General features: G+C 51.3%; 1 protein-coding gene across 3 annotated transcripts in view; it reads right to left on the bottom strand.

Annotated features, from left to right (window-relative positions):
• Positions 1-2,225, bottom strand: part of C2H8orf34 (chromosome 2 C8orf34 homolog) — a 198,586-nt gene extending 196,361 nt beyond the window's left edge. For all 3 annotated transcript variants that reach the window (XM_069957490.1, XM_069957492.1, XM_069957491.1), the window contains exon 1: positions 2,002-2,225. In XM_069957490.1, coding sequence (XP_069813591.1) covers positions 2,002-2,070 — 69 coding nt within the window. In that variant the 5' untranslated portion in view covers positions 2,071-2,225. The remainder of the gene's footprint in view (positions 1-2,001) is intronic.
• Positions 2,226-18,187: the final 15,962 nt, after the last annotated feature.

Genomic DNA, 18,187 nt, shown 5'->3' with positions numbered 1-18,187 from the left:
AATACAATCCCAGGCCTCACCAGTAAGCCGCTCCTATCATTCACTCCATTGTACAGAGCAGGTATTAGGTCTGGGATAAAGCTTGATATGCAGTTCATGGATTTGGACGGTCACGGGAAATACGTTCTACTGAAAAATATATAAAAAGGTGCAGACGGCCGACATTGTGTGCACAGGGATTGTCATGGCTCAGATTGTGAGGAATGAACGCTCCTTAAAGGATTTATACCATTGCAGTGATACATTTATTTGTGGTCCTGTAGCTCTAGAAAAAAGTCCGATTTACTGATACTATGTAGGTTCTTATTACAGAGAAAAGGAAATATGGCAATATACTATTTTCCTATTAGATATAGTGATATAGTAGAAAAGAAGAAGAAAGAAGAGGAAGGAGAAGAGGAAGAAGAAGAGGAAGAAGAAGAGGAAATATTATTATTATTATTATTATTATTATTATTATTATTATTAATAATAATAATAATAATAATAATAATAATAATAATAGTAGCAATATTAAAAATTACAATAATAATGATCTAGAATTATCACTGGAAAAAATCCAATACAGTGCTGGATGGGATCTGTTAATCTTTTAAAGATGATGGGAGAAGTCACCATGTGGCGCCCAAAGAGTTCAGAAGCGCTACACACCCCTTCTGTAAGGAAATTATTGGGGTCTCAGCTTCTAGACCCTCCGCAATGTCACCTTCCGACCCATTAATATAGTCGGTCAGTCATACAATGGATGTCCACATTGAGATAACCCAGTGAGGCTATACAGTACAGCGAGCGTCTGACACAGACCATATGTTCTGAGGAGGATTGGAAGCTGTACCAGACATGCATTTAAAGGGGAGGCATTTAAAGGGGTTATCCAGGATTATAAAAACATAGCTGCTTCCTTCTAAAAACAGCGCCACACCCGTCTTCAGCTTATATGTGGTATTACAACTCGTCGCCATTCATTCAAGGGGAAATGAGCTGCAAAACCACATAGAAACTAAGGATAAGAGGAGAGCTGTTGCTGTTTCTGTCCTAATCCTGGATAACCCCTTTTAATATTTTGGAAAAACATGACACATAGAATCATATTCACACCTGTCTGTCATCAGGGAAAACAGCAGATGCGTCACTTATTTATCCACCTTTGAAGACACTATGCCTGACTATGAGAATCAATGGGATAACAGGTGAATAAAATTCTTGACAACGTCAATTAAATTTGTTGCCACATAACATAATTGTTATAAAACACTATACAATGATAGATCACACTATACAGGCATGGTGCCACTATGCAAACCAGATCATGTATAATACTGTATCTACAAAACAATTCCTTTAAAAAATAAGGTGATGAAAAGAATTATAAAGAAAAAAATAAAAGCTTTACTGATCATGGGGCAGATAGGGCTAAAATGGCTGATACCAGAGAACAATTGATTGCAGATAGCAGAGGAAGCGACGTTAGGTGAGAGCAGACATTGCGCTGCGTACACATGGCCGCTAGGGGCGCTGCTGAGACTCCGCCATGCACACACTCACCTGGGCGCTGCTTGCTTCGCTATGGCAACAAACAGGACGCTTTGGAGTCAGCATTTTCCCGCACACAATGGCTCCGTGTAACAATGCCTGCCCGGGCTCTGCTGTCACCTACAGTGGGCGAGAGCACAACCGGGAGCGGGAATCCTCCTGCAGCCCTGGCCGGTGTGGGTGACATCCCCGGTATACACGGTATATACAGTGCAGCAGCAGCAGCACCCACATTTATTATGCATCCTCTCCCTCTATGTGCCATGGTAATGCTGGCTCCATGCATCTCTGTATGTGCTGTACAGGGAGGAGGGAGGATCGGCCATGTGATTTGCATTATGCATCCCTGTCTGCTCTCAGGCTTATAGCACATGGCAGGTTTGCAGTCCTTTGCTATAGGGAAGTGTGAAGCCACATTAACCCTATCAGTGCCTGGGAGGGATGAAGCTGCCCCCCACCCACACTCACCTCAAACAGAGGACCGATCTTATTGGTCTCCAGATAGACCTGAATCCGATTTTGCTGTCGAGACGCCATCAGGACCCCCCTAAATATATCCCGCTCTCCAGCTGGAGGGGTGCAGGGCTGTCACCCCCCTCTCCTCCCAATGCAATGCCAATAGGATCAGCCAGATGAATGGAGGAGTAGTGGAGGCATTGCTTTAGGAGAGAAGAGTTGCAATAAGGATGCAGAGAAGGGGAAAGTGCATGGTGAGAGCTTCCCTCCCTCTCCCCGCCTCTCTCCCTCTTATTGTAGGTGCCTGGTTACAGAACAACAGCAGCAGCAGCAGCAGCAGCTCCTGCCCACTCCCTGGCTGACACAGCACAGCCCCAGACCAGGCTGCACAGGGCAACTCCTGCCCACTCCCTGGCTGACACAGCACAGCTCCAGACCAGGCTGCACAGGGCAACTCCTGCCCACTCCCTGGCTGACACAGCACAGCCCCAGACCAGGCTGCACAGGGCAACTCCTGCCCACTCCCTGGCTGACACAGCACAGCCCCAGACCAGGCTGCACAGGGCAACTCCTGCCCACTCCCTGGCTGACACAGCACAGCCCCTGACCAGGCTGCACAGGGCAACTCCTGAACACTCCCTGGCTGACACAGCACAGCCCCAGACCAGGCTGCACAGGGCAACTCCTGCCCACTCCCTGGCTGACACAGCACAGCCCCTGACCAGGCTGCACAGGGCAACTCCTGCCCACTCCCTGGCTGACACAGCACAGCCCCAGACCAGGCTGCACAGGGCAACTCCTACCCACTCCCTGGCTGAGACAGCACAGCCCCTGACCAGGCTGCACAGGGCAACTCCTGCCCACTCCCTGGCTGACACAGCACAGCCCCAGACCAGTCTGCACATGGCAACTCCTGCCCACTCCCTGGCTGACACAGCACAGCCCCTGACCAGGCTGCACAGGGCAACTCCTGCCCACTCCCTGGCTGACACAGCATAGCCCCAGACCAGGCTGCACAGGGCAACTCCTGCCCACTCCCTGGCTGACACAGCACAGCCCCAGACCAGGCTGCACAGGGCAACTCCTGCCCACTCCCTGGCTGACACAGCACAGCCCCAGACCAGGCTGCACAGGGCAACTCCTGCCCACTCCCTGGCTGACACAGCACAGCCCCAGACCAGGCTGCACAGGGCAACTCCTGCCCACTCCCTGGCTGACACAGCACAGCCCCAGACCAGGCTGCACAGGGCAACTCCTGCCCACTCCCTGGCTGACACAGCACAGCCCCAGACCAGGCTGCACAGGGCAACTCCTGCCCACTCCCTGGCTGACACAGCACAGCCCCAGACCAGGCTGCACAGGGCAACTCCTGCCCACTCCCTGGTTGACACAGCAGAGCCCCTGACCAGGCTGCACAGGGCAACTCCTGCCCACTCCCTGGCTGAGACAGCACAGCCCCTGACCAGGCTGCACAGGGCAACTCCTGCCCACTCCCTGACTGACACAGCACAGCCCCTGACCAGGCTGCACAGGGCAACTCCTGCCCACTCCCTGGCTGACACAGCACAGCCCCAGACCAGGCTGCACAGGGCAACTCCTGCCCACTCCCTGGCTGACACAGCACAGCCCCAGACCAGGCTGCACAGGGCAACTCCTGCCCACTCCCTGGCTGACACAACACAGCCCCAGACCAGGCTGCACAGGGCAACTCCTGCCCACTCCCTGGCTGACACAGCACAGCCCCAGACCAGGCTGCACAGGGCAACTCCTGCCCACTCCCTGGCTGACACAACACAGCCCCAGACCAGGCTGCACAGGGCAACTCCTGCCCACTCCCTGGCTGACACAGCACAGCCCCAGACCAGGCTGCACAGGGCAACTCCTGCCCACTCCCTGGCTGACACAGCACAGCCCCAGACCAGGCTGCACAGGGCAACTCCTGCCCACTCCCTGGCTGACACAGCACAGCCCCTGACCAGGCTGCACAGGGCAACTCCTGCCCACTCCCTGGCTGACACAGCACAGCCCCTGACCAGGCTGCACAGGGCAACTCCTGCCCTCTCCCTGGCTGACACAGCACAGCCCCAGACCAGGCTGCACAGGGCAACTCCTGCCCACTCCCTGGCTGACACAGCACAGCCCCAGACCAGGCTTCACAAGGCAACTCCTGCCCACTCCCTGGCTGACACAGCACAGCCCCTGACCAGGCTGCACAGGGAAACTCCTGCCCACCCCCTGGCTGACACAGCACAGCCCCAGACCAGGCTGCACAGGGCAACTCCTGCCCACTCCCTGGCTGACACAGCACAGCCCCAGACCAGGCTGCACAGGGCAACTCCTGCCCACTCCCTGGCTGACACAGCACAGCCCCTGACCAGGCTGCACAGGGCAACTCCTGAACACTCCCTGGCTGACACAGCACAGCCCCAGACCAGGCTGCACAGGGCAACTCCTGCCCACTCCCTGGCTGACACAGCACAGCCCCTGACCAGGCTGCACAGGGCAACTCCTGCCCACTCCCTGGCTGACACAGCACAGCCCCAGACCAGGCTGCACAGGGCAACTCCTACCCACTCCCTGGCTGAGACAGCACAGCCCCTGACCAGGCTGCACAGGGCAACTCCTGCCCACTCCCTGGCTGACACAGCACAGCCCCAGACCAGGCTGCACATGGCAACTCCTGCCCACTCCCTGGCTGACACAGCACAGCCCCTGACCAGGCTGCACAGGGCAACTCCTGCCCACTCCCTGGCTGACACAGCATAGCCCCAGACCAGGCTGCACAGGGCAACTCCTGCCCACTCCCTGGCTGACACAGCACAGCCCCAGACCAGGCTGCACAGGGCAACTCCTGCCCACTCCCTGGCTGACACAGCACAGCCCCAGACCAGGCTGCACAGGGCAACTCCTGCCCACTCCCTGGCTGACACAGCACAGCCCCAGACCAGGCTGCACAGGGCAACTCCTGCCCACTCCCTGGCTGACACAGCACAGCCCCAGACCAGGCTGCACAGGGCAACTCCTGCCCACTCCCTGGCTGACACAGCACAGCCCCAGACCAGGCTGCACAGGGCAACTCCTGCCCACTCCCTGGCTGACACAGCACAGCCCCAGACCAGGCTGCACAGGGCAACTCCTGCCCACTCCCTGGTTGACACAGCAGAGCCCCTGACCAGGCTGCACAGGGCAACTCCTGCCCACTCCCTGGCTGAGACAGCACAGCCCCTGACCAGGCTGCACAGGGCAACTCCTGCCCACTCCCTGACTGACACAGCACAGCCCCTGACCAGGCTGCACAGGGCAACTCCTGCCCACTCCCTGGCTGACACAGCACAGCCCCAGACCAGGCTGCACAGGGCAACTCCTGCCCACTCCCTGGCTGACACAGCACAGCCCCAGACCAGGCTGCACAGGGCAACTCCTGCCCACTCCCTGGCTGACACAACACAGCCCCAGACCAGGCTGCACAGGGCAACTCCTGCCCACTCCCTGGCTGACACAGCACAGCCCCAGACCAGGCTGCACAGGGCAACTCCTGCCCACTCCCTGGCTGACACACCACAGCCCCAGACCAGGCTGCACAGGGCAACTCCTGCCCACTCCCTGGCTGACACAGCACAGCCCCAGACCAGGCTGCACAGGGCAACTCCTGCCCACTCCCTGGCTGACACAGCACAGCCCCAGACCAGGCTGCACAGGGCAACTCCTGCCCACTCCCTGGCTGACACAGCACAGCCCCTGACCAGGCTGCACAGGGCAACTCCTGCCCACTCCCTGGCTGACACAGCACAGCCCCTGACCAGGCTGCACAGGGCAACTCCTGCCCACTCCCTGGCTGACACAGCACAGCCCCAGACCAGGCTGCACAGGGCAACTCCTGCCCACTCCCTGGCTGACACAGCACAGCCCCAGACCAGGCTTCACAAGGCAACTCCTGCCCACTCCCTGGCTGACACAGCACAGCCCCTGACCAGGCTGCACAGGGAAACTCCTGCCCACCCCCTGGCTGACACAGCACAGCCCCAGACCAGGCTGCACAGGGCAACTCCTGCCCACTCCCTGGCTGACACAGCACAGCCCCTGACCAGGCTGCACAGGGCAACTCCTGCCCACTCCCTGGCTGACACAGCAGAGCCCCTGACCAGGCTGCACAGGGAAACTCCTGCCCACCCCCTGGCTGACACAGCACAGCCCCAGACCAGGCTGCACAGGGCAATTCCTGCCCACTCCCTGGCTAACACAGCACAGCCCCAGACCAGGCTGCACAGGGCAACTCCTGCCCACTTCCTGGCTGACACAGCACAGCCCCTGACCAGGCTGCACAGGGCAACTCCTGCCCACTCCCTGGCTGACACAACACAGCCCCAGACCAGGCTGCACAGGGCAACTCCTGCCCACTCCCTGGCTGAGACAGCACAGCCCCAGACCAGGCTGCACAGGGCAACTCCTGCCCACTCCCTGGCTGACACAGCACAGCCCCAGACCAGGCTGCACAGGGCAATTCCTGCCCACTCCCTGGCTGACACAGCACAGCCCCAGACCAGGCTGCACAGGGCAACTCCTGCCCACTCCCTGGCTGACACAGCACAGCCCCTGACCAGGCTGCACAGGGCAACTCCTGCCCACTCCCTGGCTGACACAGCACAGCCCCTGACCAGGCTGCACAGGGCAACTCCTGCCCACTCCCTGGCTGACACAGCACAGCCCCTGACCAGGCTGCACAGGGCAACTCCTGTCCACTCCCTGGCTGAGACAGCACAGCCCCAGACCAGGCTGCACAGGGCAACTCCTGCCCACTCCCTGGCTGAGACAGCACAGCCCCAGACCAGGCTGCACAGGGCAACTCCTGCCCACTCCCTGGCTGACACAGCACAGCCCCTGACCAGGCTGCACAGGGCAACTCCTGCCCACTCCCTGGCTGACACAGCACAGCCCCAGACCAGGCTGCACAGGGCAACTCCTGCCCACTCCCTGGCTGACACAGCACAGCCCCTGACCAGGCTGCACAGGGCAACTCCTGCCCACTCCCTGGCTGACACAGCACAGCCCCAGACCAGGCTGCACAGGGCAATTCCTGCCCACTCCCTGGCTGACACAGCACAGCCCCAGACCAGGCTGCACAGGGCAACTCCTGCCCACTCCCTGGCTGACACAGCACAGCCCCAGACCAGGCTGCACAGGGCAACTCCTGCCCACTCCCTGGCTGACACAGCACAGCCCCTGACCAGGCTGCACAGGGCAACTCCTGCCCACTCCCTGGCTGACACAGCACAGCCCCTGACCAGGCTGCACAGGGCAACTCCTGCCCATTCCCTGGCTGACACAGCACAGCCCCAGACCAGGCTTCACAGGGCAACTCCTGCCCACTCCCTGGCTGAGACAGCACAGCCCCTGACCAGGCTGCACAGGGCAACTCCTGCCCACTCCCTGGCTGAGACAGCACAGCCCCTGACCAGGCTGCACAGGGCAACTCCTGCCCACTCCTTGGCTGAGACAGCACAGCCCCAGACCAGGCTGCACAGGGCAACTCCTGCCCACTCCCTGGCTGACACAGCACAGCCCCTGACCAGGCTGCACAGGGCAACTCCTGCCCACTCCCTGGCTGACACAGCAGAGCCCCTGACCAGGCTGCACAGGGCAACTCCTGCCCACTCCCTGGCTGACACAGCACAGCCCCAGACCAGGCTGCACAGGGCAACTCCTGCCCACTTCCTGGCTGACACAGCACAGCCCCTGACCAGGCTGCACAGGGCAACTCCTGCCCACTCCCTGGCTGACACAGCAGAGCCCCTGACCAGGCTGCACAGGGCAACTCCTGCCCACCCCCTGGCTGACACAGCACAGCCCCAGACCAGGCTGCACAGGGCAACTCCTGCCCACTTCCTGGCTGACACAGCACAGCCCCTGACCAGGCTGCACAGGGCAACTCCTGCCCACTCCCTGGCTGACACAGCAGAGCCCCTGACCAGGCTGCACAGGGAAACTCCTGCCCACCCCCTGGCTGACACAGCACAGCCCCAGACCAGGCTGCACAGGGCAACTCCTGCCCACTCCCTGGCTGACACAGCACAGCCCCAGACCAGGCTGCACAGGGCAACTCCTGCCCACTTCCTGGCTGACACAGCACAGCCCCTGACCAGGCTGCACAGGGCAACTCCTGCCCACTCCCTGGCTGACACAGCAGAGCCCCTGACCAGGCTGCACAGGGCAACTCCTGCCCACCCCCTGGCTGACACAGCACAGCCCCAGACCAGGCTGCACAGGGCAACTCCTGCCCACTTCCTGGCTGACACAGCACAGCCCCTGACCAGGCTGCACAGGGCAACTCCTGCCCACTCCCTGGCTGACACAGCAGAGCCCCTGACCAGGCTGCACAGGGAAACTCCTGCCCACCCCCTGGCTGACACAGCACAGCCCCAGACCAGGCTGCACAGGGCAACTCCTGCCCACTCCCTGGCTGACACAGCACAGCCCCAGACCAGGCTGCACAGTGCAATTCCTGCCCACTCCCTGGCTGAGACAGCACAGCCCCTGACCAGGCTGCACAGTGCAACCCCAGCTCGCACAGCCCTGCAGCAACTCCAGCCTGATGGGATGATGGGTCCCAGGACTGGCAGGGGAGCAGCAAACCCTTGTCATTGGCATTGTTTGTAAGGTGTCTGTACACCTGAGAGTAATGGGCTCTCCTATGCAGAAGCACCTGTGTAAGTGCCTAGGCAGCAGTTCCTTTATATGTAGGCAGTACAGCACCTGTATCATCTGTATTACTACCTTTGGCAGAAACAGGGAGATTCCATTGTGTCCAGGAATAGCATGGTCATGCAACTAATAGGCTGAGACTACAGTATTTTTATAAATTGCACCTCTATTTCTGATGGGCAAAGGAGTACATAGCAAGGGTATCAAACTAAAGGCCCTATTCCACAGAACAGAAGGAATAGAAGGCAACAATCAGCCGACATCGTTCATGTCGGCTGATTGTTGCGGCGTTTGTCTTTCAAACATGTTGAAAACAAATGACTCATACAGCAACGATCTGCTGCTGTCGCCCCGTGGAATAGAAGCGGCGGCAGCAGACCGCTGCTGTATGCTATGGGCTGCCCGGACGATCTAGCGATCACCTGGGCAGCCCCCCCTGCACCTCCCCAGAACTACAGCGAACGATTAATGATAATTTTAGGTTCAGATCTGACATACAAACGATTTTTCGATCGTTGCCTGCAATTACACAGAACAATTATGGTTTAAATTCGAATAATATAACAATTTTTTGCACAATAATCTTCCCATGTAATAGGGCCCTTAGACCCTCCAGCTGTTGCAAAACTACAATTCCCATCAGGCCTGGACAGCCAAAGCATGATGGGAATTGTAGTTTTTTAACAGCTGAGGGCCTGAGTTTGACACTTGTGTACTACAGGGTCCCAGCTATTTCTAACTGCAGTGTTATTTAACCCAGTGCTTCTCAGTTCCAGTCCTCAGGCCTCACCAACAGGTCATGTTTTGCGGATTTCCTTAGTATTTCACAGGTGATCTAATTATACTCAGTGCATCAGGTATTATCACAGGTGTTCTTTTTATGGGATATCCTCAAAACATGACCTTTTGGTGAGGCCTGAGGACTGGAATAGCAACACTACAACTCCAAGTGCATGCTGAGAGTTGTAGTGTTGCAATGACTGGGGAGCCACAGGTTGGTGAACATCGACCTAATGTAATAACAAGCAGAACCTGCACAGGACTATAAATAATGTTAGTAATCAGTAGCATGAACCTGCATGAGAAGGCGGCTTCATTGTAATGTTGGTATGGGCCCCCATCATGTTCATGTGTGCCTCTGCTTATACAAGGTATTCTAGAGCAAACCATCATTGTGAAGATGATGGATAGAGCAAAAATCATTGTGAAATAGAACTATAATAGGGAATTGCAATTTCATAAAATACAAAAGCAATATAGTAAGTGGATTGTCTCCTCACAATACCCATTTGCTAATGATCTATTATACAAAATTTCCTCTGTAGCATCTTGGCAGTATGGGAAAAGTAGGGGTATCCACTTGGGAAGACCCCTTTATTACAGGAACCTCTGCCGTAAGCTGCACTATTTATGTTAATCATTTCATGTAATCTGGATAATAAGTAACAGTCACTTAAAAAAATAAATAACTGAAATAATAAATATTTGAATGTTTTAAAGTAAGTGTCTGATATCTCAATGGATATTTGCACATATTCTATGCGTGGTCACCTGTGTAGTTTATTAGATATGTAAATTAGGTGGTTTGGTGCACTGGGGGCGTGGCTACCACCCTCAGTGCACCAATCTGACCCAGCTTCTGATGAATATTCTGCCAGTGCATTGCAGTGATGAGCACCGGAGTGACGTCACTGCAGAGCATTACCCCAATATTCTTTAGAAGGGGCGGGCCGGCCAGGGACAGATCATAGAAGATTGACGGCAGAAAAGCCTGCCTGGTCCATCTAGTCTGCCCTTTATTATGTCCTTTCTTATTATCTTGGGATAGATATATGTTTATCCCAGGCAGGTTTACATTCATTTACTGTAGATTTACCAACCACTTCTGCTGGAAGTTTGTTCCAAGCATCTACTACTCTCTCAGTAAAGTAATATTTTCTCACGTTGCTTCTGATCTTTCCCACAACTAACCTCTCACAGTGTTCTCTTGTTCTTGAGTTCAGTTCTTTTTTCTAATAACACTTCCCTCCTGAACCTTATTTAGGGTGCCCTCACACAGATTTTCATCCATTTGAGTTTTTTATGGCATTTTTTTACTTCATGTGTGAATAATCTTGTTGTGGTTTAGACATTTTTGTGTGCACCAAGATGGCTGAACAGCTATCAAATAGTGCCAGCAGTTGGAAATGACACATTCCCTTTAAGTAATTGAAAATCTTCCTATTGTTAAGGTGACTCTGTATACCCCCCAAACTGCTTGTACCTTCGGATAGCTGCTTTTATTCCAAGATCTGTCCTGGGGTCCGTTCGGCATGTGATGCAAGTATTGTCCTAATTTTTCCTATTCATCACTTGTCTGCACACAGCACAGGTGCCTTAACATTCCAGCTCATGTGCAGTGTTCACACAGGTAATGAATAGGAGAAATTTTTCTTTGAGCATTCCTAATATTGAAGAGGGCGGGGAGGAGGGACAGAGGGGTGCCGCACCCCTAGGACGTGGGTACTCTAGGCCACGCCAATTTGACACAGGGCTGCAAGTTTAAAAGTTGTTTTTTTAGGACAATAACTACATCACCTGTCGAACGGATCCTAGGACAGATCTTGGATTAAAGCAGCTATCTGAGGGTACAAGTGCGATGCCCTGCCCCCTAGGGGCCACTCCGCAGTATAGGTGTTGTGGAATGGCAGGAACCGGGATAGCTGTGGGGCGGAGTGTTGTCACGGCATAGGCACAAGGGTGACACAGCTGCAGACCGGTGTACTGACCATGCGGAGACACTGGGCATGCGATTCCTCGTTGCACTTAGTCGGGGCACCAGATAAGACACCAATGCCAGGGTTCAGTAACAACGGTGGTTACAATTTTATTGTAACTGTGGTAACTATTAGCAACAGTCTCATCCGGATGCAACCGGGAATATGATGAGAGAGTAGGGAGGCTGGGTGAAATAGATTGAGAATGAATACTTGCGTAGAACAGCTTGAGTTGATGAGGAAGTTGATGAGAAACGACACCCAGATGACAGAACACTCCTGGCACTTGAGACAGGCGGACAGCCGGTGACTGGAACAGCAACACGCACAGACCTCTCTTCTGAAGGTGAAGAGGGACACAGACAGCCCCCTTCCCTGATGGTGGAAAGGAGAACACACACAGACAACCTATCCCCTCTATGGCAGGGAATAGACTGACTTGCAAGAGAAAGTCACATGGTAACCCCTGGCCAAAGCTCGACGGCCATTGGAGGTACCATGGTAACGGGGCATGGTCACGTGATCAGCAGCCTTTTGCATACCACTGTACAGATATATACATGAACCTAAGAGTTATAGGGACTATACAGCAAACAGTTGCAGTGCATATAGTTTCCAGGACAGGCATTGCTATAGCAATATAGGTAGACTTAATATGAGAAACAGACAGCCTGGTCTGGGACACTGCACAAGCGGTTTGGGGGGGGGGGGGGCAGATTGTGGGTACAGAGTCGCTTTAATAATACAGAGAGCTACATTAAAAAAAATAATAACATATAACTTGACAAATTCCACCACAGACCAAACAATTGTGCAGCGTGGGACTGTCTCTCATCCTCAACAACCAGCCAGGTACAGAGCCTCTTGGTCTCATAGAGCAGTGATTTTCAACCTTTTTTGAGCCGCGGCACACTTTTTATACTTAAAAAATCCCGGGGCACACCACCAACAAAAATGGCACAAAATGACACTAAAACAGTATATATTATACATATAGTTAATAATATAGATTCTAAATGTATTTATACTCACTCAGTGTGAAACCTGGGCCTGTTTTCTTCTCCCCCCTGTGCTTCTCTCCTGTGCTTCTCTCCACCATACTTCTCCCCCCTGCTTCTCTCCTGTGCTGCTCTCCACCATACTTCTCCCCCTGCTTCTCTCCTGTGCTTCTCTCCACCATACCTTTCCCCTCTGCTTCTCTCCACCATACTTCTCCCCCCTGATTCTCTACTGTGCTTCTCTCCACCATACTTCTCCCCCCTGCTTCTCTCCTGTGCTTCTCTCCACCATACTTCTCCCCCCTGCTTCTCTCCTGTGCTTCTCTCCACCATACTTCTCCCCCCTGTGCTTCTCTCCTGTGCTTCTCTCCACCATACTTCTCCCCCCTACTTCTCTCCTGTGCTTCTCTCCACCATACCTTTCCCCTCTGCTTCTCTCCACCATACTTCTCCCCCCTGATTCTCTTCTGTGCTTCTCTCCACCATACTTCTCCCCCCTGCTTCTCTCCTGTGCTTCTCTCCACCATACTTCTCCCCCATGCTTCTCTCCTGTGCTTCTCTCCACCAAACTTCTCTCCTGTGCTTCTCTCCACCATACTTCTCTCCCCCCTGCTTCTCTCCACCAAACTTCTCTCCCCCCTGCTTCTCTCCGCTGTTTCTCTCCCCTATACCCATGTTTCTCTCCCCCCCTGCTTCTCTCCCCTGTTTCTCCCCCATCCCCAGGTTTCTCTCCTCCATTGTTTTCTCCTGTTTCACAGGGGCACCATAGTTTGGGGAACTTTTCCCGCGGCACACTGGTTGAAAATCACTGTCATAGAGCATCTAATAATATCCTGGCAGAAGGGATAACAAATGTATTCTTGCACAGACTAGCTCTAGCAGTCTCTATAGGGGTTGAGCTGCACAGAAATACACATGTTCTCCCAATGGAGTCATAGATCACTATAGAAGTGACAGTGGTGGGCTAATCTCTATGCAAAGAGTGGTTGTACCTTCTCCATTTTAATTTTCAAGTGGATACAAATCAGGCCATATACCAAGACCATCATTTCCTATAGAGAATATCTACACATTCTGTGCATAATAGGGCTGGGTTCACACTATGTATATTTGAGGCTGTATTTGTGAGGCTGTATAGCAACCAAAACAAGGAGTGGATTGAAAACACAGAAAGGCTATGTTCACATAATGTTGTAATTGAGTGGATGGCCGTCATTTAATGGCAAATATTTGCTGTTATTTTAAAACAACGGCTGTTATATTGAAATAATGGCAGTTATTTACCGTTATATGGCGGCCATCCACTCAATTTCAACATTGTGTGAACATAGCTTTTCTGTGTTTTCAATCCACTCCTGGTTTTGGTTGCTATGAGGACCTGACTTGAGGACCAAATACAGCCTGAAATATACTGTGTGTGAACCCAGCCTAAGCGTGTATCATAGTATTAAGTAACTGCTACACATACACTTCTTTAGGTTATAGATGTGGGTTCCATAAAATTATATACACTACAAATGGTCAGATATATATTACTATGTTGATTCTCTTCACTTAAAGTGAATCTGACAGCTGTAATTAATGTACCAAACTGCTGAAACTGTTAGATAGCTGTAAGGCCAAGGAAACACATGGTACCTTTCATATATCCATCTGTGCTGCCAGAACGTAGAAAAAATGCTTTTTATCTTCTATGCAGTGTTATAAAGGAGGCGTTCCTAAGCTCCTGAAATGCTGCGAGCTTGAGCGCTTCTTTTCTTCCCCTCCCATCCCTGTTCCAGTCTGATTGACAGCTAACCTCTTCCACTTGTTCACTTCCTGTTTCTTGTCATTTCAGAAGGTATTTCCAAGACGAAGCCTTATAGAACCCACATCTATGACACTAAGAAGTGCATGTGTAGCAGTTACTTAATACTATGGTACATGCTTATTATGAGAATATACAGAATATATATACAGAATGTGTAGATATTCTCTATAGGAATTGATAGTCTTGATATATGGCCTGATCTTCATGCACTTGCAAATTAAAATGGAGAAGGCACAACCATTTGTCTTTGCATAGAGATCATCCCACCACTATCACTTATATAGTGATCTATGATTCCATTGGGAAAACATGTCTATTCCTGTACACTTCAGCCCCTATAGAGACTCTGTGCAAGAATGCATTTGTTATCCTAAATGGACAGTCTGCCAGGACATTATTAGCTGCTCTATGTGACCAAGAGGCTCTATACCTGGCTGTTTGTTGAGGATGAGAGACAGTCCCACACTGCATGCTTCTTTGGTCTGTGGTGGAATTTGTCAAGTTATGTGTTATTTCATGTGGCTCTCTGCTTTATTAACATAAAGATTTTCAGTTACTTAAAGAGAATCTGTCACTAGGTTTATGCTGCCTGAAATGAGGGCAACATAAACTAGTAATATAAATGCTGAACAGATCGATGTATTACTTACATCATTTTGTTCAGTCGTTCTCCTAATATGTAGGAGAGTAGGAATCCTGCCACACCCCTCCCCCCGCCCTCCAGCTGCTGATTGACAGTTGACTGTTTATACACAGCATGAATAGATAACTGCCAATCAGCAGCTGGTGGATGGAGTTTTCTGCTTCTCATGAATATCCAGGACAGCTAAGCTCATGTACTTAATGGAGAGGACTACTTATTGTCCATGTTACTCAGGAGAAGATCTCTGAATCAGCTGCACAGAACAATGGAAGTGATACATCATTCTGTTTAGATTCTCTCACTAGTTTATGCTACCCTGAGATAGGACAGCATAAACCTACTGACAGTCCCTTTTAAAAAATATGAAAGCTTCAATTTAGGTTTACAACTACTGACACTGGTAGACACTATAAGATAAGCATTCCAGCTTACTGCACTGGAGAATAAAAGCATTTTTGTATATTATGGGGGCACAGACTATATATTAAAGGTGTCTTGTTTTCTTATCTTAACAGCTATCTAACAGTGTCAGCTGTTTGCAACCACCAGCAGTCTTTTCCTTCCCACACACTTCACTGCAACCTGGAGTGAAGGAGATTCAAAGACGCCAGCTGGAGCTGACGGGGTCACAACCACCGGGAGATTCAGGCGGCGTCTGTCATCAGAGGGATGGTGAGTATAAAGTGTGTATGTGTCTGTGTTTTTTTTTTTTTTGCAATGCAACATTTCGACCCCCGAGGGTTGACCCATACTGGATGCTGTTGGACCCTCTTCTCTTCAAGTTCCGTACGCCTACATTTGGGATTGCATGCTTTCCAGCATACATCCACACTCTACTGTGGCTACCTGGACTGGGTTTTGTATGGTACTGCACTGACTACTGACTCTCTTGCTGACAACAAGACTTGCTGAATACATTTACGCAGCCTGTCCTCCAGTTCTTTGCACTGACTTTGTCTGGTCCTTGGTAAACAGCTGCTGTTAACACCAGGACTGCACTTGTGAAGTGATCTGGTGCCCTCTAACCGCAGAAGTCCAGCTTCCACATCCTGTATCAGGGTAAAGACCTAGAGGGCATATAGACTCCGCTCCCTGGCATGGCTCAAAGCCAAACCAGTTGGGTAGCACAGCAGGGCCACACTCGCTTTCCGTTACAAATGCTTTCACAGCTTATCTTCTGGAGAGGCAATCCATAGTAGATTGATGATGGGAAAGAAACATTGGAAAACATTGAAAAAGTGGCAGCACTTGCAGCCTATTGAAACAGTTGTTGGTGATGGTGGTGGGAGGGGTCAGAAGTTGGACCCTCTGATGATCTGAGATTTATATTTTAGAAGACTGAATATCCCCTTAAACTGCCAAATCACAGTGGCCCATAATACATAATATGCATAGTCACCATTAAAGGAGCTGTCAAAGATCGTATTAAAAATTTAAATTCCCCTAAAGATGTCTCTTATTAAGAAATAATTAGGATTGTAATTTATTCATCTTTAAATATCTTCTCCTTTCAAGTACCAGCAGCCCCTGTGGGTCATTGCCACATTGTGTATTTGTTGGTGATCTGGCAGTGATCTTGGCGTCCAGTGACTGGGCATCACATGCTCATGGATAATATGTTGGTATGGAGAAGATGATATTCACAATATGATTGCCATGGATTGATCCTAAGTCATTTTAACAGTAATCCACACCCCTATTCCTATCCCAAACACACTTGAGGTAGCGGTAGGTAAAGCGTTTTATTATTCGTGCTAAGCACATTTTATTACATTAGAAAAAGTTTGCTATGTTTATTGTAGAAGTGATAGGTCTTGCTGCTGTGTTCTCTATGACCAACCTTAAAGGGATTGCGGGGCCGTCCCCGATGCAGGAGTGACGTCACATAAAAGGCATAATGTGTAAAATATCTATCAAGGGATACAACAATAAAAAAAACATAGAATATAAAACTAAAATAGCAAACTTAGAAGAAATATAATGGGTTATACGTATCCTAAAAAGAGTGACAGGATCACGTGACAAGCTGAAATGTCACGTGATTGGGCTCAACGCAAACAAAATCACAATAGAATAATCTTACTACTAAAAGCCCAGTAAAATGGTTAGCATAAAATCTGAATCAGAGTTAAAGGGGTTATCCAGCGCTACAAAAACATGGCCACTTTTCCCCCTCTCTTGTCTCCAGATTGGGTGGGGTTTAGAGATGAGCGAACCGGGTTCGGGTTCGAGTCGATCCAAACCTGAACGTTCGGTATTTGATTAGCGGTGGCTGCTGAACTTGGATAAAGCTCTAAGGTTGTCTGGAAAACATGGATACAGCCAATGACTATATCCATGTTTTCCACATAGCCTTAGGGCTTTATCCAACTTCAGCAGCCACCGCTAATCAAATGCTGAAAGTTCGGGTTCGGATCGACTCAAGCATGCTCGAGGTTTGCTCATCTCTAGTGGGGTTTTAATCTCAGTTCCTTTGAAGTAAATGGAGCTTAATTGCAAACTACACCTGAACTGGAGACAGGAGGGGGAAAAGTGGCCATGTTTTTGTAGCGCTGGATAACCCCTTTAATTTTGCTTGCAGAAAGAATGCATAAACAAGAATACATAAAAGTATAATATATATATAAAAAAAAACTATAACAATATGTTGCATTGACCCAAAATATCTGGTGGCAACTATATCAGGTGAGTGCGACCCTCACCTCTACCTACAGCTTACCAATCTGTTATTGATTCACCCAGGAAGCGCCTCTTAGGTTTTCAGCTATTTTCTATCTTTGAGTTGATGTAATTTATGTCTATCTGGTGCTTTTTTAGCTCCACCTTCTCCATCAACTATTGGTGCTGTCAGAAACCAGAATGGCCTGACAGGGAAGCCAACGGCGTCCCTAGCGATCTGCCTGGTCGGTTCCTAGGGGCGCGCAGATGGCATCACCAGGCGATCTGCAAAGGTTTGGTGTGTTACAGTGATTATAACTGACAGCTGACACCACCAGAGTTTCAGCCCCAATCACACCTGGGACTGGGATTCCAGGCTCCATATGTATCTTCCCCTGTGTTCCATTCCTTGCCTGCGATAGTGCCTAGTTTACAAGTGTATCTTGACCTAGCGTTATATCCTGCATTGTATTTCTGGTTTTCTGACTTGCCTTATTGGCTTCTGGCACTTGCTGGACTTCGGCTGACTTTGTCTTATTGTGTGTTTTTGTCTTGTTTTGTTTTGTGTTGCACCAGGATTAGGTCAGGGTTTTCCGACCAGTTGTTCATTGCCACCTAGGGCTCCTGAGGCAAG

Source organism: Dendropsophus ebraccatus, chromosome 2, assembly GCF_027789765.1.
Source record: "Dendropsophus ebraccatus isolate aDenEbr1 chromosome 2, aDenEbr1.pat, whole genome shotgun sequence".
In the NCBI taxonomy this organism is placed as follows: Eukaryota; Metazoa; Chordata; class Amphibia; order Anura; family Hylidae; genus Dendropsophus; species Dendropsophus ebraccatus.
The sequence above is the reverse complement of the archived record's forward strand: the minus strand, read 5'-3'. Positions and strand labels throughout refer to the sequence as shown.